This window comes from Nycticebus coucang, chromosome 8 (genome assembly GCF_027406575.1).
Source record: "Nycticebus coucang isolate mNycCou1 chromosome 8, mNycCou1.pri, whole genome shotgun sequence".
NCBI classification, from domain to species: domain Eukaryota; kingdom Metazoa; phylum Chordata; class Mammalia; order Primates; family Lorisidae; genus Nycticebus; species Nycticebus coucang.
This window is the reverse complement of record NC_069787.1, coordinates 58226498-58251539: the sequence shown is the minus strand read 5'-3', so window position 1 is coordinate 58251539 and position 25042 is coordinate 58226498. Positions and strand designations below refer to the sequence as shown.

The 25042-nt window shown below is 40.9% G+C and overlaps 2 protein-coding genes across 4 annotated transcripts in view; one reads left to right on the top strand and one right to left on the bottom strand.

Annotated features, from left to right (window-relative positions):
* The window catches only part of SH3BP5 (SH3 domain binding protein 5), a 79201-nt gene extending 67418 nt beyond the window's left edge, over nt 1–11783 (top strand). Inside the window, exons 5-9 of the mRNA XM_053599017.1 lie at nt 3317–3447; nt 5707–5749; nt 6768–6987; nt 9592–9852; nt 10332–11783. Coding sequence (XP_053454992.1) covers nt 3317–3447; nt 5707–5749; nt 6768–6987; nt 9592–9852; nt 10332–10549 — 873 coding nt within the window. The 3' untranslated portion in view covers nt 10550–11783. The remainder of the gene's footprint in view (nt 1–3316; nt 3448–5706; nt 5750–6767; nt 6988–9591; nt 9853–10331) is intronic.
* Nucleotides 11784–14885: 3102 nt separating this feature from the next.
* CAPN7 (calpain 7) overlaps nt 14886–25042 on the bottom strand; it is a 44499-nt gene continuing 34342 nt past the window's right edge. For 2 of the 3 annotated variants that reach the window (XM_053599803.1, XM_053599804.1), the window contains exons 13-21: nt 22891–23035; nt 22664–22763; nt 22286–22421; nt 21657–21732; nt 20120–20265; nt 19445–19507; nt 18155–18285; nt 16439–16531; nt 14886–16348 (exon numbers count right to left, since the gene is read on the bottom strand). In XM_053599803.1, the coding sequence (XP_053455778.1) occupies nt 16204–16348; nt 16439–16531; nt 18155–18285; nt 19445–19507; nt 20120–20265; nt 21657–21732; nt 22286–22421; nt 22664–22763; nt 22891–23035 (1035 nt within the window). In that variant the 3' untranslated portion in view covers nt 14886–16203. The remainder of the gene's footprint in view (nt 16349–16438; nt 16532–18154; nt 18286–19444; nt 19508–20119; nt 20266–21656; nt 21733–22285; nt 22422–22663; nt 22764–22890; nt 23036–25042) is intronic. The other variant, XM_053599805.1, reaches the window with a different exon arrangement.

The window sequence follows — 25042 nt, the reverse complement described above, 5'->3', positions numbered from 1 at the left end:
CTACTTTTTTCTTTGTTTTTATTCTTTTTAAAGAACTGTCCTAAGCATTGACACGTTTGTTAAGAGGTATGCACTTGACTTCTCAAGTATACGTATATACGTATGTAAATATAAATGTATATAATTGTGTTATAAATGTAAAATGATCTTGTGTTAAAAGATTTTATTTAAATCATTAATATTAAGGAGGGAACTGATAAAGTACAATAGTATAACAATTCTTTGGAATTTTAGATTCTCAAAAGAATTAAAAAAAAATACTCATAGAACATCAGGGATGCTGAAATGAATTTACAAACAAATGCAAGTTGGTCATTATAGGGCAGTCAGTAATACATTATATCTCTACTGGGACATGGTTCGTTTTCATTTCTCCAGATAAGAATCATTTATATTACTCAGTTTTCTACAACATAAATTATAAAATAGTTCCAAGACAAAGTCAGAGACAACCTGAAAGGTTGCCTAGACAGGACACCTTGTGTGTGTGTGTGTATATATATATATATATATATTTTTTTTTTTTTTTTTTTTTTGAGGCAGAGTCTCACTTTTTCACCCTGGGTAGAGTGCTGTGGCATCATAGCTCACAGCAACCTTAAACTCTTGGATTCAAGTGATCCTCTTGCCTCAGTCTCCCGAGTAGCTTGGTACCTGCCACAATGCTCAACTAGTTTTAGAGACGGGGTCTGGCTGTTTCTCAGGCTGGTCTTGAATTCCTGAATTCAAGCAATCTACCTACCTTGGCCTCCCAGAGTGCTAGGATTACAGGCGTGAGCCACTGTGCTGGGCCTGACGCCTTATGATTTGACACATTATGCTCATGTCAAAGTTTTTTTTTTTTTTTTGAGACAGAGTCTTACTCTGTCATCCTTGCGGCATAATAGCTCACAGCAACCTCAAACTCTTGGGCTCAAGCTATTCTTTTGCCTCAGCCTCCTGAGTAGCTGGGACTACAGGCACCTACCGCAATGCCAGGTTACTTTTTTAGAGATGGGGTCGCGCTCTTGCTCGCGCTGGTCAGGCAGTCCACCCGCCTCAGTCTTCCAGAGTGCTAGGATTACAGGCCTGAACCACTGTGCCCGGCTCCTTGTCAAAGTCTTTCATAATTTTTGTGACACTTGACAAATCCTTATAAGTAATAACTGAGTAAACTATCCTATAGCTGACTGTGGCTATTGTCCGGAGGAAAGGGTAGATGTTGGCAACCTCTTTCTGTGGACTTTACCTTTTAACCTTGAGTTAAAGGCACAGGGGTACCTTTCTAATTAAAATTGTCCTTCTGGAGTCCTGAAGGATGAATCAGTGACTCTGGGGCCTCTGGTGCTCCTCCGGTAAAATAGAGAATGATCCTTCATCTTGACCTCACCCCTGCCTTTCTAGTTTATTTCATGATGCTGTGTGAGTTGTAGGTGGAAGATGGGGAAGGAAATTGCAGACTCCCATGTGGCCTACGCTGCTGTTTATTGCCATCCTCCTTCCTCAAGGCAGGCCTTGTTCTGACACTTGTCTTTAGGAAAGCCAAGAAGGCGCAAACATTGTCCTGTCTGTGAGAACGTACTTTGAACTGCTTTGTTTTTGGCCACTGAGGGCCCTTGATTCTTGATTTTTGAACTCATGTTTATCAACAGGCTTAACAAAATATTCCCATCAGAACTTCTGACTACTCTCCTGGTAATGAATTTTTATGAACCTCAAAATCTGACACAAATGACTTTTTTTTTTTTTTTTTTGAGACTGAGACAGTTCACTCTTTTGCTCTGATTAGACTACAGTGGTATCATCAACCTTAACCAGCAACCTCAAACTCCTGGGCTCAAGTAATTCCTAGTCCCAGCCTCCTGAGTACCTTATATCACCACAGTGTAGCTAATTTTTCTTTTCCTTTTCTTTTAAGAGACAAAGTCTCCCTATGTTGCCCAAGATGTTTTTTGTTTTTTTTTTGTAGAGACAGAGTCTCACTGTACCGCCCTCGGGTAGAGTGCCGTGGCGTCACACGGCTCACAGCAACATCTAACTCTTGGGCTTACGCGATTCTCTTGCCTCAGCCTCCCGAGCAGCTGGGACTACAGGCGCCCGCCACAACGCCCGGCTATTTTTTTGTTGCAGTTTGGCCGGGGCCGGGTTTGAACCCGCCACCCTTGGCATATGGGGCTGGCGTCCTACCCACTGAGCCACAGGCGCCGCCCCCAAGATGGTTTTGAATAATGAGGCTCAAACAATCCTCCCACCTCAGAATTCCAAGTTGCCAAAATTACAGGCAGGAAACACTGCCCCCAGCTATGAATGACTGGGTTCTGACACTTCTGGATCCTGGATTCTTCTGTGTCCAGCCAACTAATTCAGGATATTTGGGAAAGGATCAAAGAGCTGAAATGAGCATTGCCTTGTGGCCTCTGCTGCTGTCATGCCTGGCACTGCTAGTTCTCGGGCGTTCTTCTGCTTCCTTGATGTCTTTTGAGTTCCCACTGGTGCTGTCTAGCCACCTGCCTGTGTATCAGACCCTTGCTCCAAAGGGGAGCAGGAAGAGCTGAAGGTGGCTGGGTAGAGCCAGGAAGCCTGAGCAGAAGGCAGTGGAACTGGTGGGCGCCTGGAGTCCCAGCTACTTGGGGCAAGAGAATAGCTTGAGTCCAAGAGTTGGAGGTTGCTGTGAGTTATGACGCCACAGCAGTCTACTGAGGGCAACAAAGTAAGACTCTGTCTTTAAGAAAAAACAGAAGACGACCACAGTGGAACGTCTGCTGAATCAGAAAATATTTCAAATTTTCCTGACTTTTGTTTTTCCATTTTCTTTTCTTTTTTTTGCACTTTAACCATTGAGCTGCAGGTGCCCAGCCTGCTTTTCCATTTTTCTTTTCCAGTTACCACCACAGCCAATTATTTATTTTTTTAATTTTTTTGAGACAGAGACTCATGTTGTCACCCTCCGTAGAGTGCAATTGCATCACAGCTCACAGCAACTTACAGCTCTTGGACTCAAGTGATTTTCTTGCCTCAGCCTCCAGGTAGTTGGGACTATAGGTGCCTACCACATGCCTGGCTATTTTTAGAGATGAGGTCTCACTCTGGCTCAGGCTGGTCTCAAACTCCTGAGCTCAAGCAATCCAGGCGCCTTGGCCTCTCAGAGTGCTAGGATTACAGGTGTGAGCCACCTCTCCTGGCCTGGCCACAGCCAATTAAAATACTGTTTTATTGGGAAGTTAGTGTATTCTTAGTTTGCCCACTGATCTATCTCCTCAAAAAATATTCTCTAAGAAAACGTTGAGTAAGAGCCCAAGCAGAAGCTGTTCTGAGCTGATCCCTCTGTTGTTTGAAGGTCATGGAGGCGGAGCAGACCAAGACAAGGAGTGAGCTGGTGCACAAGGAGACAGCGGCCAGGTACAATGCTGCCATGGGCCGCATGAGACAGCTGGAGAAGAAACTCAAGAGAGCCATCAACAAGTCCAAGTAAGTCCCGGCATGGCCATCCCTGGGGTCATGTGGTTATCCTCCTCTGCTGCCTTTTCTTAACCTCGCATTGTGTCATACGCTACAGGGCCAGCCTGAGCAAGCCTTTAACATGGACCCTGGGGCTCACCAGAGCTTCTGCCCAGGCTCTCCCCTCCCCAGAGGCAGAGGAAACTGAGGGGTGGGCTGCTCTGGATATGGCTGACTCACGACATGCAGAAACAGGAATTTCAAAAGCAAAACTGTTGAATGGCCTATTGGCTGGGATCTGGGAAACTCAGGTTGTAGCCTTGTTCTGTGGCTGACAGTGTGGACAAGGCCTCGTCTCTTGGTTTACTGACAAGTGGGGATGAGCTGTGTTCACAGCGTACATGTTCTCTGTGGATCAAGAGCTGATGAAATCCTATCAGCCTGGTTTTAAAGGTTGTATCCAGTCTTTTCTCACTCTAACACTATATATTTTTACATAATAATGATCCTGGTGGGCAAACATGACTGTGTCTCTTGGGGATAAGCCTCCTGTTTTATTCCCAATTGCTGGACCTCCAAGCAGAGGGAGCAGGATGTGAGAGAGACACCCAACAGTCAAGCACAGACTCAGAGCAGAATGCACATTCAGGGCTACTGAATGCCTGTCCTCGGGGCAGTGGATGCCAGGGGCCGGTTAGCTGGAAGATTGGCACATGGCCAGCCCTCCTGCCGATGCAGGGGGAGAGAATCTGCAAAGAGTTTCATCCTCTTCTGCTCTGTACTCCTGTGGTACCTTCCTGGGCTCTGTGATTTCTACGCACTCCCTTCTAATGTACAGGTATATGTGGATAGTAACATCTAACCGTTTGCTACCACATTTACTTAACCAGTGCATTTTTGTTTTGACTTTTTTTTTTGGTGTGTGTGTGTGTCAGGGGCCGACCTATATGTATAGATATGTATATGTGGCAATTTTTTGATGGGGGCCGGAGGAGAGGTTTGCAAACCTCTTTTCCCACCGCACTGGCATCTCTCCCTGACCTGGAGGGCAGGCACAGGCATTGTCCGTACGTCAACACCTGAGGAGGCTGGAGGAGCAGCCTTTGCTACTGCTGCTTTTTGGTGTCAATGTGGTGGGTGTTTGCTCAAAAGTTGCCAAATCCCTGCACACATATCACACACATGCTCATCAATTAACCTGTTTTCCGAAAACGAATCCTGTGATTATACTCTGTCAAGCTTTTTGTACGCAAGAAGGGCATAGGGACAGATCCCACAGTGGGTGGGTCCCGTCTGCCTAGATTTACAAAATGTAAATCCGTATTCCATGGAATAGCTTCCAGGCCTCCTCTGCGCCCGCTGACTCTCTGACCCGCACTTCGGTCACACTGTGCTTCCTGTTCTCTGTCCTTGGCGTAGGTGCTCATGTTCCTTTTGCCTGGACACCTTCGCTGTGCTTTGCCGTGACTGGTCACTTTTTCCACATCCTGAGAAGGCTAGTGTCTGCTCTTTTGGTCACATGAGAGCACCTGAGCCCCCCATTCTTTTCCCACTTACACATCTTCCACACTTATCAATGGTGGTCCCTCAGTGTCCTTGTCATCCATCTGGATCCTTAGGATAGGGGATTTGGGAGCTGTATGAAAGTTGGTAGAGTTCAAGAATAAAGTGTTGGTGTACTCTTAATTCTCCCAAGGAGAACAGGCTCTTCTGGCTGACCCAGAACCCAAGGGCCTGGTAGAATGTTGGCATTTCTTGTCGTCTCTCTTGCCCATGAGATGGCTGGGTCTGACAGCCACCTAATGCTTCCCATCCTGGACATGTCCAGGAGGACCACCCATAGGCCCCTTATGTGACCTTGGCTCTTCCCAGGTGACCTCAGCAGCGGGGTTGGAGAAGCCCCTTCTCCAGCCTTATCTGCTCCTCATTGTCAGAGAGCAGACAAGGCCACCTTCAAATCTGGGCATACCGGGTGTGGCCTTGAACAGCCTTCCCAGAGAGGGAAGTGAATGAGGGTGCAGCATCCCCAGGATACCTGTGTGCATGTGGGTTCCCCATGTCTGGAGATAGGCCTCTTGTCAGCACAGCCCTAGGGGAGCTCAGCCGCTCTCTCTGGTGCTCCCCAGAGCTGGGCACATCACCATCACCTCCACCTCATGTGCTGTTAGTTTATAAAATCCTGGAAGGGTGACCCACCAAGTGTAGCTAACGCCTCTGATTCCTCTTGCAGAGTTAGTCGTGTGGTCATTGTGTCATGTTACTCATGGTTTTCCTTCCTGTCTTCTGCAGGCCTTATTTTGAACTCAAGGCAAAGTACTATGTGCAGCTTGAGGTAAGTGTGACCTTGGGCTTTGTCACTAATAGGACTTTTCTGCACTTAAAACTCCACTTTTCTGTGGTAGCAGGTTTTTAAATGGCCCATTTGCTACAAGGGAATAGTGGAGAAACACATTCTTTATAGAGTTTTCAGACTAAAATTGTGTTGGTTGCTAAGCGTGGTGGCTCACACTTGTAATCCCAGCACTTGGGAGGCTGAGAGGGGTGGCTTGCCTGAGCTCATGGGTTCGAGACCAGCCCGAGGAAGAGCACGACTCCATCTCTGAAAAATAGCAAGGGGTCTCACTCTTGGTCAGGATCGTCCAGCTACTTGGGAGGCTGAGGCAAGAGAATTGCTTGAGCCCAAGAGTTTGAGGTTGCTGTGAGCTATGATGCCACAGTACTCTACTGAGGGTGAATAAGTGAGACTCTGTCTCCAATAAATAAATAAATAAATAAATAAATAAATAAATAAAATGGTGTTGGTCTCTGAACCTCTCTCTACCATTCAGTCTCTGTACTGTACTAGTCCAGGGGATCTCAGCATGCTCCTGGGACCATCAATATCACCTGGAAACTTGATCGACATGCAAATTTCTAACTACACCCTACACCTACTCACAGACTGGGGAGTTGGAATCCCACAATCTGTGTTTTAAGGAGAGCTCCAGGGGATTCTGATGCAAGCTTGAGTTTGAGAACCACAGTACTGGGAACCAAGTGGCTACACTGTGGGACTTTGACGTATTGGCTCATTTTTGTTTCCTGATGGGGTTTATTCTACCATTGAGAATTTCTCACTGGTGGAATATTAGGACTTGTCACCTGGATGGAAAGTGGGGGGGGGAGGGCAGCTGATTTTATATCTGGTGAATGGATAGCTGTGGTAAGAGTAATCAGGCCCTTAGTCATGGCTTCAAAAATTTCTTAGAAGTGCCATGATGGGCAGAAAATGTACTTGAACCTGTCATTCAAAAAGCATTTTAAGGCCAGTAGGGGCAGTCTTCACTTACTGAGTCTCTTGTGCTGACCAGCAACTGAAGAAGACCGTGGACGACCTGCAGGCCAAACTGACCCTGGCAAAAGGGGAGTACAAGACTGCCCTGAAGAACCTGGAGATGATTTCGGATGAGATCCACGAGCGGCGGCGCTCCAGTGCCATGGGGCCTCGGGGCTGCGGCGTTGGGGCTGAGGGTAGTAGCACGTCTGTGGAGGACCTGTCCGGGAGCAAGCCGGAGCCGGATACCATTTCTGGTGAGTAGGGGTTCCATAGGCAAATGTGTAGATATCATGAGTTATGTGTGACTTGCTGCCAGGACTGTCCTGTCCGAGGGTCTCCAATGAAAGGGCTCAGAGAGTTGGGCTGGTCTAAGGGCTATTTCTTTTTCTTTTTTTTTTTTTTTTTTTGACAGTCTTATCTGTCACCTTGGGTAGAGTGCTGTAGTGTCATAGCTCATACCCTGTTTTCCCGAAAATAAGACAGTGTCTTATATTAAGGTGTTCTCCCAAAGATGTGCCAGGTCTTATTTTCAGGGGATGTCTTATCTTTCCTGTGAGTAGGCCTTATTTTCGGAGGATGTCTTATTTTCGGGGAAACAGGGTAGCAACCTCAAACTCATGGGTTCGAGTGATCCTCTTATCTCAGCTCGGAGTACCTGGGAATACAGGTGTCTGCCATGGCACCCAGCTAGTTTATCTATTTTTAGTAGAGATGGAGGTCTCACTCTTGGTCAGAATGGTCTTGAACTCCTGAGCTCAAGGGATCTACCACCATACCCAGCCCTGAGGGTTGTTTTTGGTCATTCCTATGTTTTATGTAATACTGTGTTCCTCAGACTTGGGTGGTCAAATACTTTCAGGAAATGTTACACTTTCATGCCTCTGAGAGTCAAAGTAGACATTGGAATGTTCAAGGCTGTGAGAAGAGTTATTGAAGAATAGAGACTTTGGAATCAGAATGATTGACATAACTCCCAGTGCATGATGTGGGTAAGGTCTTAGCTTTATGTCTTGGTTTTTGTCATCTGTAAAATGGGGAACGTAATAGTACCTACCATATACTATCTATTGTGTAAGTGGTGATTTAGGATTAGATGAAAAAACAATACCCGGCACCCAGAGACCTCTGTTCCCAGGGACATCACCTCTTGGAAAACTGATATAGGTTTGACTGCTGCTATATTAATCAAACACTGTCTTTGCATATTTCCTTTTCTGTAGAATAATCTCTTTTGGGTCTTTTCCAGGCTCTTTCCTCAAAAGTTCTTTAATAATATGAAATGTTTAAGGGCCAGGGCCAGGGAAAAGGAAACTGTAATTTAAACCACAGCTATGTGTGAGTTACTTTACTGTTGTCTCACAACTCTCGTGTGGGTGGGATCGTGAAGCTCCGAGATGCTATCAGGCAGAAGACCAAGGGCAGGCAGCAAGGAGTGGAGTTAGGGTCTGAATTCAGCTCTGAGCCCATTTTCTGTCCCCAACATTACAGAACTTATCATTACGTAATTATCCTCTATGGCAGCAGTTCTCAACCTGTGGGTCGCGACCCCTTTTTAACAATGAAAATACATTGTGGCATTAGGAAGGTTGAGAATCACTGCTCTGTGGCATGCTATAAGGCTGTTTTTACAGATGGAGGAGGAGAAGGGGGAGTAGGAAAGATCTAATAAGAAGTGGGATTGTGGCTTGGTGCCCCCGTAGCACAGTGGTTACAGTGCCAGCCACATACACCAAGTTCGAACCTGGCCTGGGCCAGCTAAATGACAATGACAACTGCAACAAAAAATAGCTGGGTGTTGTGGCGGGCGCCTGTAGTCCCAGCTACTTGGGAGTCTGAGGCAAGAGAATCGCTTAAGCTCAAGAGTTTGAGATTGCTGTGAGTTGTGACGCCACGGCATTCTACCCAGGGTGACATAGAGAGACAATGTCTCAAAAAAACAAAAACAAAAAACCAAATGTGGGATTGTGTGCAGGCTGGCAGAAAATCGGTAAAGACTGCCGAGGCTTTGGAACATGTCTCTAGGCCTTGGTTACTGTGGTCCACAAAATAAGTAAGGCTGAAATTGTGGATTATTGTAAAGGGCTTTTGCTCTTTTGTAGCACATAGTGATCTAGGTAGGTGTTTTTTTTTTTGAGACAGAGTTTCACTGTGTCACCCTTGATAGAGTGCTGTGTCATCATAGCTCACAGCAACCTCGAACTCTTGGGCAAGCAATTCTTTTGCCACAGCCTCCTAAGTAGCTGGGTCTATGGGTGACCTGGCTATTTTAGTTTTTTCATTGTTGTTGTAATTGTTTTTTGGCAGGCCTGGGCCTGGTTCAAACCCACCACCCTCGGTGTATGTGGCCGGCACCCTGCTGACTGAGCTACGGGTGCCGCCAGATCTAGGGAGGTTTTGAGTGTCTTTTATGAAATCAGAAGTTACCTGGAAGATAATTTTACTGCTTCTGCCTTGGAGGGAAAAAAGCCTATAAATCCAACTGGCTTTGTTTAGGGTACATTATGAAAGGCCAGCACCTTTTCCTGTGCATGTGCCAATCTGTTTGAGGAGGAATGAGATGACAAGGTCCTGATCTATGGCTGAATTCATCTCCATTTTTAAGAAGTGTCTGATGATACCAATTTCTAGTCAGGGTTATAAGGTTATTGTACCCTACTGAGTGAATGTCCATGGGATCCAGCTCCCAGCTGCTTCCCTTTAAGCTGCTTTAGAGGCTGGACCCACAGGCTTGAGACATCACAAAGTCTGCAGACCCCATGCTGTGTCCTGCTGCCTGACAGCCACAAGGACTTTTGGAGGTGTCTGAGGAGTGAGGTAACTGACAAACCCCATGTGACAGGTGTTTGCTCTCATCCTAGTGGCTTCCGAGGCCTTTGAAGATGACAACTGTAGCAACTTTGTGTCTGAAGATGACTCAGAAACCCAGTCGGTGTCCAGCTTCAGTTCAGGACCAACGAGCCCGTCTGAGATGCCTGACCAGTTTCCTGTTGTGGTGAGGCCTGGCAGCCTGGATCTGCCCAGCCCTGTGTCCCTCTCAGAGTTTGGGATGATATTCCCAGTGTTGGGCCCTCGAAGTGAATGCAGTGGGGCCTCCTCCCCCGAATGTGAGGTAGAACGAGGTGAGTTGCAGTGTTCTTCCCGTCCCAGATGACACGCAGCCTTTGCAGTCTGATCTTTGCACTGTTCTACACCTTTGCCAAGTCTTGGTGCCCCAGCGCTGCATTTCTGGGTATCTCTCTGTATGTGCTATTGGGTTTAATTGGCTATTCCCAAATGCTGTTCTGGGGGTGGTTTCTGGCTCTTCTCAGCTTCTGTGAAGTAGAGCTTAGGTCCTGTGTCTCTCATCAGAACAGTCCTCTTGCAAACACATGCCAGAGAGGTTTCTCTCCCATACTCATAAAAGGAGTATGACAAACTTCATCTCCAAAGACAAAGAATACATAAAACACCATGAGGAAGAAAAGCCGTAGGTGATGATGTGCTGGAGAACCCTCTCTGATGTGTACAGCAGGCAACACTGGGAGTTCTGAGTCGGCTTGGGTCCAAGGGACTGTGAATTGTCAATACTCAACTTTTGATAATCTTTGTATTTCTATAGGAGACAGGGCAGAAGGGGCAGAGAATAAAACAAGTGACAAAACCAACAACAACCGGGGTCTCAGCAATGGCACTGGCAGTGGTGGCAGCAGTAAGAGCCAAAGCAGCACTTCCCCGGAGGACCAGGCCTTGGAGAACAGGATGACGCAGCTCTCTCTCCAGTGTGCAAAGGGAAGAGACAGGATTATCGCTGACATCAAGATGGTGCAGATTGGCTGATCCACCCAGGGCCCTGGCCGCGTGCATATCAATATTTATACATGAAATTGGAGGACATTGTGCCAATAGTCATTTACTATATGCCAAATCTTAAGCATTTACTCTAAACTGCACTAAAGAGATTTCAGTGACCTTGAGGGCTGAAGATTTTTCTTCTGGATAAGAGTTCTGAGGCTGGTTTGTTTTTCAGATCAGAGGAGTTGTTGCAGGTAGACTATGACCAAGTCCACAGCCTTTGTGGAACATTCTGTGTAACAGCGTTGTGGAAGCAATAACTATAACAGTTCCTATGAAAGAACCAGAGCCAGTAAGAGAGCTGAGGAGCTAAGCCAAAGTGCGGGCAACAGCTTGCTTCTCTTTCCCTTTTCTCACCCTCAATTTGGAGAAAATGGAGCTGTTCTCTCCAGGGTTTCCTAATGAAATAAAAAGTGGCCACACACACAAAAAATAGAAGTTCAAACATCCAGAGCACACCTTTTTGAAGGCTTACCAAAAAAAAAAAAAAAAAAATCCAAGAACACACTTCATTTTCATCACCTCTGGTGTTCAGAGGGGCTTTTACAAAGTGTTATGCCAGGCCACTCATTTTCTAAAAAGGTTACCATGAACTGCACTTTTGGGGTGGAAAAGATGAATGCTGGTGTCAGGGCTGGGGTGGGGGTGGGGGACATGGGGAGCAGAGAAATATCATAGAAAGGGATTTGTGGCTGTGGGAAAGAAGGTTCTATAGCATAAACCTTATCCTGCCAGCCAAAGGGATTTATTCTATGAGAAGTGCATGTGAAGAATGGTTGCCACTGTTACTAGATTGACAAAGTGTTCATTTCTCTAGGTTGTAACTTTAAATTACTTAAGGGTTATGCTGTACTAGTATTCCTTAGAGGAAACCGTTTCTTAAAGCTAGGAAAGGGAGTAGGCATGTGCTGGCAAAGGCTGTTACATAGAAGCAATGGAGTCTGTTATGCTAATAGTGCTAAGACTGCTTTTCTTTAATGTTTTCATGGTTATGCACATTTAGAACAATATTTTATTTGCCCTCTTTTGTTAAAAAATTTTGCATTTCTAAAAAAAATCAACCCCCTCTGAAATTGTTCTGTCACAGCTTGTATATTAAGTCATTTGTAAATCTCTTCATATAGTAGTAACTTTTTTTTGACTGATACAGTATCTTAATTACAAGATTATTTTGTACTTGTCCTAATACCTTGAGTGTAATAAAAACAGCTTAAGAAAACTTAAGTGTTTAAGTGTTGCTTAACTCTGCTTTCCTTATGGCGAGAGGGTTGCCTAGAGTAGAAGTCACATGTTCTCATTTTCAATTAAGGTCTTCAATCCTAATGATTTAAGCCCCAATTACTAAGGTTTGGATTAGAATCCCACTTTTGTTGCTACTATAGCTAGGCAAAGAGAAGGCCCAGTGGTGGGGAAATAAGGAAGCCATGCTAGAGGAGTGGTTCTCAATCCAGTGCACATTTGCTGTCTGACCTCACCTCCAGAAACTGATTTGGACGTACACTCGGGCACTGGACTTTGTAAAATTCCCAAGGTGGATCAAATGTCCATTCATGGTTGAGAATTAGATGCTACCTTGGATCCTCTTCCCTAGAGGTCCTGTTAATCTGCACATTTTATTTTAAAGCAGACTGTGGGAGAAAGTGCATGGTTGGCCAATCACGAGAATTAAAGTCTTTTCAGAAAAGATAACCCTGTGCTGTTATCAAATAAAGAGGTTTTACCTTGCAGTTAATATTTCATCTAGAAAAGTTCATAAAGTCCCTTTTATTATGTTTAAACATAAGAAAACCTTATACTCCAATTCTACTAGTTACCTTAGGGTCCATTCAGATCTCATAAAATCCCCCTGCACCAGGGCCTCAACTTCTAGTAAAGACATGAAGACTTTCTTGACTTTTAACAAAAATTCATGCCATTGGGCGGTGCCTGTGGCTTAATGGAGTAGGGCGCCGGCCCCATATGCTGGAGGGGGCGGGTTCAAACCCAGCCCCGACCAAAAACTGCAAAAAAAAAAAAAAAAAAAAAAAATATATATATATATATATATTCATGCCATTGAGGCATTGCTTTTTCTTCCCTCTTAAAAAACATCCAGCAAACAGCCCAAAGTGGGAGGGCTTAAAGTTCTTCAACAGTTTAATGTTCAGAGTCTGTGTGGTAAATTTCTGGTTCAAATGGTTTATTACTTTAGGGAAAGCCATGAAAGATTTTACGAATGACTAGAAATTTCTAATAAATACTGCAGAAAAAGTGGGAAGGAATTTCCAAAAACTGGGCTTTCCTTCTCTTTACTTTTTTTTGGCTGGGGCTGGGTTTGAACCTGCCACTTCCAGCATATGGGGCTGGTGCCCTACTTCTTTGAGCCACAGGCACCGCCCTCCTCTTGTCTTTACTTTTTTATTGTACTTAACATTTATGAGCATCTTCCCCCACAAGTGCTAAAACACAAGCATTCTCATAAGCCCTTATGAACAGCCGATTCCAAACCTGGGACCTACAAAGACATTTCCTCTGGGGGCCAAAATGGAGGGAACTAGAACTGGGGAGACATTGAAGGGCTGGGGTAGAGAGAATAAAGTCTTAGAACTTGGATCAGGGGAGCTTACCGGAGTTTTTTCCAGTGAGGTCAGGGACATAAATGAGCTGTACCAATGGGCTCACACAGATGTCAATGCATTCACCGCCAATCACGCTAGGGGAAACAGCTCCCTTAGCGGTTGTTGCCAGTTAACCAAAAAAAATACCAAGGTTTATACTTTGGAAAAAGAGCTTTACTTCTCCTAAAGGGTAGCAATATGGTGGGCAGCCAAGCTCCCTACCCTCATCCTGTCGCTGCAGCTTTTTTATCTTTGCTGTAACTGACATTCTCTTCTGGGAATTCCCTATCCACTGACCAGAATTTTTCTTCTTCCTCCAACCTCCGTGTTTTCTTGTATGTCATGTTGTCATTCTTTGTAGTTACCGCTTCTAAGAACTTAAAACAATTTTCTAAATATTTCCCCCAAATCAGTTCTTGACATCTTTAGCTAACATTTGACTTTTGATTCTTCTAGGTGATCTCATTTACTATACCACCACACTGATTCTACGTGTAGATATTCTGGAGAATTTTACTTTGTATCAAAACTTACTTTCTCTGAATTTCTCTACTTATCTTCCCATGTGCTGAAATTAGAAACTTGAGTTATCCTCTATCTTCCTTTCCTGACTCCTGACTAGTTTTTCCCATTCCAATTCTGACTCACTGTCGTGATTTAGAACCTCAGAAAGGCTGGAACGGTTTTCTCTCCCTCTAAAATATTGGTCTGATCTTGTTCCTCTCTGTGTGGTGCTTTAATTATAGCTTGCTGCCCCCAAATGGAAAGGGCTGCAGAAAGATGACTTGGGAACCTGCAAGATCATTAAGTCCTAGGCTCATTTCCTCAGTTTGCAGGAAGGAAATAATAGTATTTGTACTTTATTCAGCTACTGGGAAAATTAAAAAGAAAAATACACATTAGATACATAGTAATCACTCAGTAACTGCTGAAGTTTCTCCTATAAGGTCTCTGGTCAAAGTATCAATTACTCAAATAAGCATGATTATTGGTCCAGTCAAAATTAACCTTTCCTTTACTTATACCATGGTAGCACTATGTCTGCAGCTCTATTATAAACTTCAGCACCACAATATATTTAATTGCTCATATACAGATTTCCTCTAATAGATCTGAGGGCAGGGATTACGTTTTGTTTGCATCCTTTACAAGATCTTTAACAATAGGTTCAAATCATGTGCTTATAATATAGCTCTTATGCGTTTAATTTTTTCTTTAAACCAGAAAACTAGTCAAATTAATCCACCTAAAACAAAGTAAAATTTGAAAGCCCTAAATACTTCCCAAAGTGAAATCTCAGGGTAATAATCTACCACTATCTTTTTTTTTTTTTTTAAGATAGTCTCAACTATGTTGCCCTCAGTAGAGTGCCGTGGCATCACAGCTCACAGCAACCTCCAATTCTTGAGCTTAAGTAATTCCCTTACCTCAGCTTCCCAGGTAGCTGCCTAAAGGCTCCACCACAATGCCCAGCTACTTTTTGGTTGCAGTTATCATTGCTGTTTAGCAGGCCTGGGCCAGGCTTGAACCCACCAGCCTCGGTGTATGTGGCCAGTGTCCTACTCGCTGAGCTACAGGCTCTGAGCCAATCTACCATTATCTTGAATTTTACGTAAAGGAAGATAGTTTTGTTGAATCATGTATTTTCATGAAAATAATCTGTTCTCTTTTACATGGAACACAGATGAGATCTTTTAATAAGTCAGTCTAAGTTAAACATAGAGTTTTCATCAGTATAAACACTTTATTTCAGTTAAAGGTAGAAGAAATACAAAATAAGAAGTTTTATAATTATAAAGTAGAGACAATGAAAAATCCCACCTTATTTTTAGACCTTTAAAATTCTGAACAATGTTCTGATGGATTTTTATGTAAACTGGGAATTCACACAATACTAGTATCTTGGCAATTCACTTTTTCTCAATACTATATAACCCATTTATCATATATTAAATTCTCAATTTCTTCAAAGTGCTATTACTATAACAGCATAAGTTACAGAGCAATTTAAAAAAGACAATACAAATTAAATTGTAATTTCCTCCATGTCTCTATTTACTATGTTAAAAAATAAGAACTGCAACAGTGAATTTACATCAGTTCTCTACATGATTCAATGGGAGCTAGGTATCTAACCTCAATAACCTTCATTCCTTTTCTTTTTCGAGACAAAATTTCACTTTGTCACCCTCAGTACAGTGCTGTGGCATCATAGCTCATAGCAACCTCAAGCTCTTGGGCTCAAGCGATTCTCTTACTTCAGCCTCCTGAGTAGCTGGGACTACTGGCACCTGCTACAATGCCTGGCTATTTTTAGAGACAGGGTCTCACTCTTGCTCAGGATGGTCCTGAATTCCCAAGCTCAAGTAATCCATCCACCTCGGCCTCCCAGAGGGCTAGGATTACAGGTGTGAGCCACCACACCCAGCCATAACCTTCATTCTTAAGCATGAACATCTTCATGCTAAGTTAATTAGTACTTTTTAAAGCTTTATTCTAACATCTGGGCAGTAATAAACATTTAAAACCATAAATAATGCAAAATTAGTTATGGTAACAATTCATTTGGTAATCAGTTGCCCAAGATGTATAGTGGAGTCAACACAAGCAGCTTTAACTTATAACATGCTCTGCAAAAAAGGATATCAAACTAGCCTAGCATTCCACTCAATAAATCTATGCCCCTCATTTTCCCCACCTAGTCTAAGTTCTCTCATCCCTTTATCAAAGACATCTCACAGTGATGACTCAGTCTAATCTTTAATCATATGTACTTTTTATACAAAACGGCCCCTAAATGCAAGCCGACTCTATATACATAAAACCATGTAAACAGTGCTTCTAGATGATTTAGGTAATTCTGACTACATACAATTCTTACCAAATGCCCTGACAAGCACCAGATTCTGCTGCAACATGTTTTTAGAGATTTAATTCCATTCTGATTGTTGTGTTTTCTGTCCTGAAGATCTCTATCTTCATTTAAGAGTTGATGTTTGGTAAATATTAAATATAAATCCAGCAATTTTTGAGACTTCTCCATCACTGAAGTTGTGTTATCTTGATGGGAATAACACTATTAAAGTCCAAGAAAAAAGGTCCTTCTTGTTTAGGTAAAAAAGTACTGGGAATGATATTGAAGATCCCAGCAGGTATATTTTCTAATTCCAGGTAGCAAAACCCACACCTATATTCAGGGAAAATGAGAATAAGGTTTATAGAAGATAATGCTACAAAAAGTAAAGTATAAATTAGATAGTCAAAATGCCAACATTACCTATAGTCACCACTAGATTTCCTCGTAAAGCCATGGGGACCAGGATCTCCCACGACAGAAACTGTTACAACTTCAAATCCAACGCTATATTGCCTAGCATTTAAAATAAACACAATCACTATATTATTAAATAGTCTCAAATATTTGATTCAAAATAATCGAAGTACAGATGTACTATTAAGCTGAAGCTTCAGGGTGCGGGGGGGGAACAATACTCTGAAACATGAATTCTTATTTTTACCTTCAAACAAAACACCATTTATATGTTGTAATGGAAAGCATGAAGATTAATATTGTATTAAAACTTACTTTTGAGCAGCGCCTGGAGCTCAGTGGGTAGGGTGCTGGCCATATACCTAGGCCCGGGCCAGCTAAACAAAAATGACAACTGCAACAACAACAAAAAATAGCTGGGCATTGTGGCTAATGCCTGTAGTCCCAGCCACTTGGGGGGGCTGAGGCAAAAGAATCGCTTAAGCCCAAGTTTGAGGTTGCTGTGAGCTATGATGCCACGGCATTCTACCCAGGGCAACATAGTGAGACTCTGTCTCAAAAAATAAAAATAAAATAAAATAAAACTTACTTTTAAAGAAAACTTTTTACCACCCACTCCTAAGAATAATTTAAAAGGGCTCAGCACCTGTAACTCAGTGAGTAGGGCGCCAGCCACATACAACAAGGCTGGCAGGTTTAAGCCCGGCCCGGGTCTGCTAAATGACAACTGTAACCAAAAAATAGCCAGGCATTGTGGTGGGACCCGGCAGTCCCAGCTACTCGGGAGGCTGAGGCAAGAGAATCGCTTAAGCCCAAGAGTTGGAGGTTGCTGTGAGCTGTGATGCCACAGAACTCTACCGACACGGTAAGACTCTGTCTCAAAAAAAAAAAAGAAAGAATTTAAAAGATAAATATTGTCACTTAAATTTAAAAAATAAAATACTGTCATTGCAATAAGCAGAAAAGCCCATGGAACAGGAAACCAAGTCTTGAAATAAAATCTAAATTTATAGAAGTAGTTAACATATGATAGACATCGTATTCCAAATCAGCAAGAAAGAATTCATTTAGATGGTGATGAGGTGACAAAAAATTTTGAAAAATATTGTTAAATTACACACCAAATATAAAAATATATTCATGAATTAAAAAATTCAAGGGAAAAATTTAACCATAAAGGAATAAGAAGAAAATATGGGCCGGGCATAGTGGCTTACACCTATAATTCTAGCACTCTGGGAGGCTGAGGCGGGTGGATTGCCTGAGGGGATGGGTTCAAGACCAGCCTGAGCAAGAGTGAGACCCTGCCTCTAAAAATAGCCAGGCGTTGTGGTGGGCACCTGTGGGTCCCTGTTACTTGGGAGGCTGAGTCAAGAGAATCGCTTGAGCCCAAGAGTTGGAGGTTGCTGTGAGCTATGACACCACTGCACTCTACCCAGGGAGGGTGACAAAGTGAGTCTCAAAAAAAAAGAAAAAGTACAGTCACCATTTATTTAATAAAGGGCCGAGATTTCCTAATGGGTCTAAATCACTATTTGTTATACATGAATACTCAATTATGCCACATCATTTAAAAAAACTGTCTTTTCTCCAATCCTCTACAATGCCACCATTATCATAAATTAAATGTCTACATATGCTTAGGTCTATTTTCAAACTTTATTCTGTTCCATTATGTTCATTTATAACATTGTTAATTTAAGAAAGTTACTCATCACAAACCTTGGCCCTCGTAGCTCAATCAGTAATGGGCCAGTCTTTTCTATGTGGAATTGGTAGATGGGATTATTTCTGTGAGTTTCCTGGAAATTTCCACATCCTCCAGCACTCTGACCACTCCATTTTCCATTAATCTAATAAAACAATGTTTGCATTAACAAAGTTTCATTCTCATATTCCACTTTAAAGACAAAATTGCTTTATACCTTAAAAAAACCCCAATTTTCTATACTGTGCTCCACCTCATCTCTTCATTCTGTATTTGCCATTGACAGTCAATAAAACTCAACAATCCTTTTCCTTTTTCTTTTCTTTGGAGAAAAGATAGAGTCTCACTTTGTTGCCCGCCCTTCATAGAGTGCCGTGGCATCACTGCTCACAGCAACCTCAAACTCTTGGCCTGAAGCAATTCTCTTGCCTTAACCTCCCAAGTTGCTGGACTACAGGCTCCTGACACAATGCCAGGCTATTTTTTTTTTTGTAGTTGTCACTATTATTTGGCAGGTCAGCCCGGGCCGGGTCGAACCTGCCAGCCTCGGTGTATGTGGCTGGCACCCTAATCACTGAGCTACAGGTGCTGAACTGAAACTCATGAACTCTTCATTTCCGCCAGGCTTCTTCTAAGGTCTATCTCCATCTCTCGGTCTTTAATCAAGTTGTTCTTACCAAAAATTCTCCTTAAAAATCTTCCTCTGTGGGGTGGCGCCTGTGGCTCAGTCGGTAGGGCGCCGGCCCCATATACCGAGGGTGGCGGGTTCAAACCCGGCCCCGGCCAAACTGCAACCAAAAAATAGCCGGGCGTTGTGGCGGGCGCCTGTAGTCCCAGCTACTCGGGAGGCTGAGGCAAGAGAATCGCTTAAGCCCAGGAGTTGGAGGTTGCTGTGAGCTGTGTGACGCCACGGCACTCTACCGAGGGCCATAAAGTAAGACTCTGTCTCTACGAAAAAAAAAAAAAAAATCTTCCTCTGTACATTAACCTACACTGCAAAGTTAGTTTCAAATTCTGCTTTTGAAGTTCATCCACATATCCTCTAACAAGCAAAGTCTGCGTGACTCTTTCTCTGAATTTGTTTCTTTCCATGGAATCACTTATCATTGCTCACTGAAGATCTTGCATTCTGACCCACATGAGAGGGCACTTAACATTTCCTCTGTATTCCTGTCACTCTCCACAAGGTTTTTATTTTGTGATAACTTGTTAAATGTGAAGATGAGAAAGAGGAAAAAGGGAAAAGAAATTCTAAAATTCTAAAAGAATTCTGAGATTACATCCCAGAGAAAGAATTTTCTCACCCGTTTTGATAAGGTATATGGTGAAGGAATCTTCGAAAAAGTAAAGCTGCATGCTGAGTATACCTAGATTAAAGAAAAATGATTATACTGATAAACGTTGTACTTACAAAAACAACGTGATAAAAGTTTTTATACATCAGAAGGCTAAAAAGTTAGTTGGCATGTAAAAGTCATTATTCTATTGGCAGCCTGTTAGCAAGTCAGGTTTAAGGAGCTGAGAACTGGGAAGCTAGGGTCTTGGCTTTATCTGTCACTGTGTGTAACTCAGGACAAGTCACAATCTTTTCATGCCTTGGCTTCTGCCATCTGAAGAATGAAGGTGTGTCAGCAGCTCTCAATGTCCTTTTCATCACTAAAAACCTATTCAAATTGATTTTCTTAAATTATCTATAGCTAACACATCTAAGCAGAACCAAATTATAATAACCTTTCTTATTCCATGAGAACAGTATGTTTCTAGGTAAATGATTCTCCTTCACTAAGTTCAAACTCTTCTTTCAAAGAGTAGGCTAAAGGAGTTTTTACTGCTTGCTGTAACGTTAAACTTATTGGTCTAACATACCACATAACCTTAGGACTATACTATTACTGAGAAAATGAAAATGCTCTTTCAAGATATATTATTTTCAAAAGCTTATTTTTCTACAAGAAGTATTGTATGTTGGTTTTACTCACCCGAACTGTATAATGAATTGTGTTCTGTTTCTCATACTGAGAAACTACTAATGTAAAGGTATGGGTCCCAGGTGTGGTCAGCTTTATCTTAGTCAAATAATGAGGGCTGTTAATCCGAATCCCATCAATGTATGGAGGTGGGTCAGCTGCAAACAAACAAACGAAAAGGTTTACAAAAGATGAGACTTATCTTTCCTTAGCTTCTGAAATTTTACGGTTGATAGTAGAAAAAATAATTAAATGGATGGACATCTCCTTAACTGATTCTGTCTTTAAAATATAATGATACTAATGGATTATAATTTCAAATTAAGGTGAAATTTTTAAAAAAAGATACAAAGTATTTAAAAATAAATCTATATTCCTCACTACTGAGAAAAGCTAAGAGACTAGCTTTTCATAAAACAAAGTCCCTTTTTACTATCCACCTTTATTTTATTACTTTCCACTGATGGATTTGGTTATCTTTTTAGACTTTAAAACACATACACTCTCCACCTAAAAAAGAATGAACAAGAAATTTTTCCGGTGTATCTAAAAAGGGACAATATATATCTTATTTTATAAAATCTTTCATTTTTCACACATTTTTTAAGATCTATGTTTTCTATATATTTCTTCCTTTTAACTACCTTACAACATTCCATCTTATGAATGGCATTTAACTATATATCTGAAAGTACTCTGAAAAGGCAATATCACTATATACAAAGAAAGCATTGTTAAAAAAAAAACAAGTGAAAAGAATAAAAAATATACTTGACATTGAAAAGCCAAATGTTTTAATGCTAAGAATATACTCACAATATCTGTGCGTTTTTAGTTTTATAATTACTTAGGAAAAATGGAAAATCTGGCTGGTTTAATTTGATATTTGTCACTGGAACTACTATGTGCCATGCCCATTTCAGAAACTAGTGACATCTACTGGCCTGCCCTCAGCACAGTGTGATAGGGAAGAAAGCCGTAATTTCCTATGATTAAACAAAATAAGACTTAAGTTATTAATAATTTTGATGCCATCTTCTCCATTACTGTCCACGTCTTTGCACAGCCTTTTTGAAAGAACTGTCAATAATTGCTTCCTGTTTTTTTTTGGGGGTGGGGGAATAGTTTCTCTTTGTCACCCTCAGTAGAGTGCCATGGCATCATAGCTCACAGCAACCTCAAACTCTTGGGCTCAAGCAATCCTCTTGCCCCAGCCTCCCAAGTAGCTGGGACTACAGGAGCTATTACACGATGGTGAAGAGCTCATATTTTATGTAAGAGTCCATGAAAACTATAGACTACTTTAGAGTAAAGGAAAAGACATGCTTTAAGTTTCAGAAATAAAATTCTGACAGCAATGTGCAGGAATGTGGAAATCCCAAATTCCCTGAGTCTCTAATGATACAGCAAAATAAAATGAAGAGCAGCATAAATACCTTCTATAAGTCTATCAAAATAATTTCTGCATATAATGTCATTTTTAATTTAATCATGTAAATAAAATTTTAATGTATGTTTGTTTTAATGTTTGCTTGGCTATTAAACATACCTGGGTAATAAACTTTTTTCCCATCAGTCTTGTATACAACCATTGTGATAAATTCCCGATTATTTGCAAAATCATCCTGAAATCACATAGAATCCAATGTGGTTAGAAAAATGAGCTCAGCTCTTTATTTAATGTTAAAAAGAAAATCCTCTAATTTTAAGAGCATTTTCCTCCAGCTATTTATTCCTATAAAAAACATTGTTTCTCTGAATTAGGTTGTCATTTCAATAGATGACCAGACTGTATGAAGTAATTAATTAAATAAGATTCTGGGACTATGAGATTATTTATATAAGTTAACTTTTATAAAATCAGGACTAATAACTTAACATTTCCAAATATCCTCAGGATATTTTAATATTAAGATAGAATAAATCCCAAACCCTCAATAAAAAGCATAAATTCCTCACATTTTTCTTCAGAGATGACTTCTGAAAACTATTTTAAGTGTATGATTATAAAATGTAAATTTTCTTGAAGGAAAGTATTCACTTATCTGAGAAAATTCTATTTTCAGGGCATCTATATAAATTAAACATACTGATCAAATCACTTAAATCTTTCACAATGGTCTAACTACTGTATATCAAAAAAAATTCTGCACAGGATCATGGGAAGGGCATCAGTACCTTGTCTGTTATGTGTCTACTAAGCAAAACCCAAACTGCAGCGCCCCCTTGTGGACACTGAACCTCCAGTTTGTACTGGGGGTTGTTGGCCAGGCTATAGGCATCTTTCACAGGTCCTTGCTTAGCATCCCAAGTACTAAAATACAAAGTCAACAAAGAAGAAAGTAGTAATTAAATTTCTTATAGAGCTAAAATATGACATTATTTTTAAAAGTGTTATTTCAAATATATTAAGCTATCATATTTTTGGGTTTGGTTTTGCTGTTCTTAAAATTTTTTGGCAGAACAAAGAAGAATGGAAAAAAAATGACTATCACAAGAGAGTCACCTGTGGACATGACAAAAAAGGAGAGAATGATCTGAAATGCAAAAAGTTACCTGTGAATACATGTTGATTCCTTAAAAAGACTTGGATTCCAACTCAAATAAATCACATCATAATACTGGCAGAGATCATCCCAGGAAATCCAAAATATTCCTAAAAATTAATGTTTTTGTTAATCTGACAGGAAAATCTTAATGATGAGTGACTTAATTCAGTTAAATATATTTTAAGTCAGTTAATATATTTACAGAACACATTAAAATTAAAAAGATATATTTACCATTATCAATTTTCTGAGCTGTCCGGGGATCAAAGTTTAAATACTTTTGCAACTCTGGAGTCCAGTTTTTTACATCATTTTCACTGTATCTTCCTTTCCAACGTAAATGACTCCAAGGATTTTTCAACTGGATAAATCGTAACCCCTATATCAAAAACAGGAGAAAACATTAAATTCAAAAACAGTGTTATTAGTTATACCATTCTTATTAGAGAGGATGACTTTTGAGTACTTACTAATTTTTTCCCTTCAAATCAACTAGAAATTAATTTTTATCAGGTCATAGTAATCTGATCAAAAACTGTAAATGACTCCCTAGAGCTATGTGGTACAACAGAGTAGTGATTAACCACATGTAGTTATTTAAACTCAATTTAAATAAAATTTAAAAATCAGTTCCTTAGTCATGCTAGCCACATTTTAAAATTTTTTAATTTTTATCACGAGCCGCATTCCAAATATTCAGTGATCAGGTACAGCCGGCAGCTAACACCCTGCACAGCACAGATACCGGAGTTCCCTTAGTGCTGCCTCACGGCATCACGTATTCCCTACCTTTCAAAGCTCATTCCACTTCGGCCTCACTTTATTTTTCCACTACTCCCATCCCATGTACCTTTGGCTCTAATCTACTCTTTCCTCTCACAATCCCATAAAATTCATATTTAATTTTGCTTCTAAATGCATCTGCTCATGCTGTTTCCTTTTCCTGGAAGATCCTCTCTGATCTCTTTCAGCTGTCCTTTCTTCTCTCAGTGAAAACTGAAGCAGTGAAGAAAAGCATAGTCATCAGTAAGAATAAAATGGGACCAAATTCCAGCTCTCTGGATGGGTCGTTTACCCTCCCTGAACATTTGTTTACTTACTGTGAACACTGAAGTAACGTACGTAAATTCCTTCTCCTTTCAATTACTATCACTCTTCAGCACTTTACAGTGCTAATGATACGTTACATTAACAAACAACAGCCTATCTTGTATTGTTTCCTACTTGAACAAATGTAAAGTCTTATCTCCTGAATGAGATCTAAATTCCTTGAAATGATTACACTGTCATCCTTTTTCAGATTTTCCACTGAGTTTATGAAACAGAGTGTTAAGGTTATGGTAAATGCTCAACAAATACTGTGTGTGTCTACAGAAGTGATTACCTTGATTCAGAAAAATAAAAGAGCTGATAAATTGAAAAAAAATATTTGTCTTACTTCAAGTAAGACAACTTGGGAAACTGTATACTTTTTTTAAGGATGTCATCATTGGGGAACATTTAAGAAAAAACAAAATACAACATATTCCCTTGCTATTTTAAATGGTGCATCTTGTGGCCAGTAGAATACATGTTGATTCTGGACATAAGAAAGACTTATTTCTCTCAAGCTCTTAATATATTTCCTGGTAGCTTAATTAATTGTCCTAAACAATTCTACAAAAGTTACTGATGAAAAACAGTATTACCACTACAAATGTGAACGTGAGCATTATCACAGTGAAGAAACTATTACTGGGCCATACTTTACTTCACGTACCTGTACACATGCTCTACAATGTTTCAATCTTTATTGAACCATTGCCATGAGGAAGGGACACTATATGAATAATGCCAGTGATTTCTAACTAAAAAGGCTATTATTTGAAATTCTTATATTACTGGCATTCACCAATTTTTTAATGTTTTATTGTTAAAGTGAGACCACAGGTGACTATTTTTCTCATAAATGTGTTATTCGGCTAGTCTCTTTTGAACAATTAGAACACACAGTTTATTATTCACAGTAAATGACATAATCACCACAGAAATTTTCCTCAAATTCAAGTTTACTTTCATATTGACTGTTCCATTGTCTATATTTAAATCTCTTGTCATCATCTCACTACTGGCCTCTTATTCATTAATAACTACCTCCCTGGATGTTCTAAAAATAAAATAAAAGATGTACATATTTTGACTGATATTTGTGGAAAATTATAATTACTAAAACATACACAAACTTCTCAGTTTAATTTCACATATTTTTAAATTTTTTGCTTTGAGTGGTCAGTTTTTATGCCACTTTTTAAGAAACACACAATTCTTTTTTTTTTTTTTTTTTTTTTTTTGTAGAGACAGAGTCTCACTTTATCACCCTTGGTAGAGTGCCGTGGCGTCACACAGC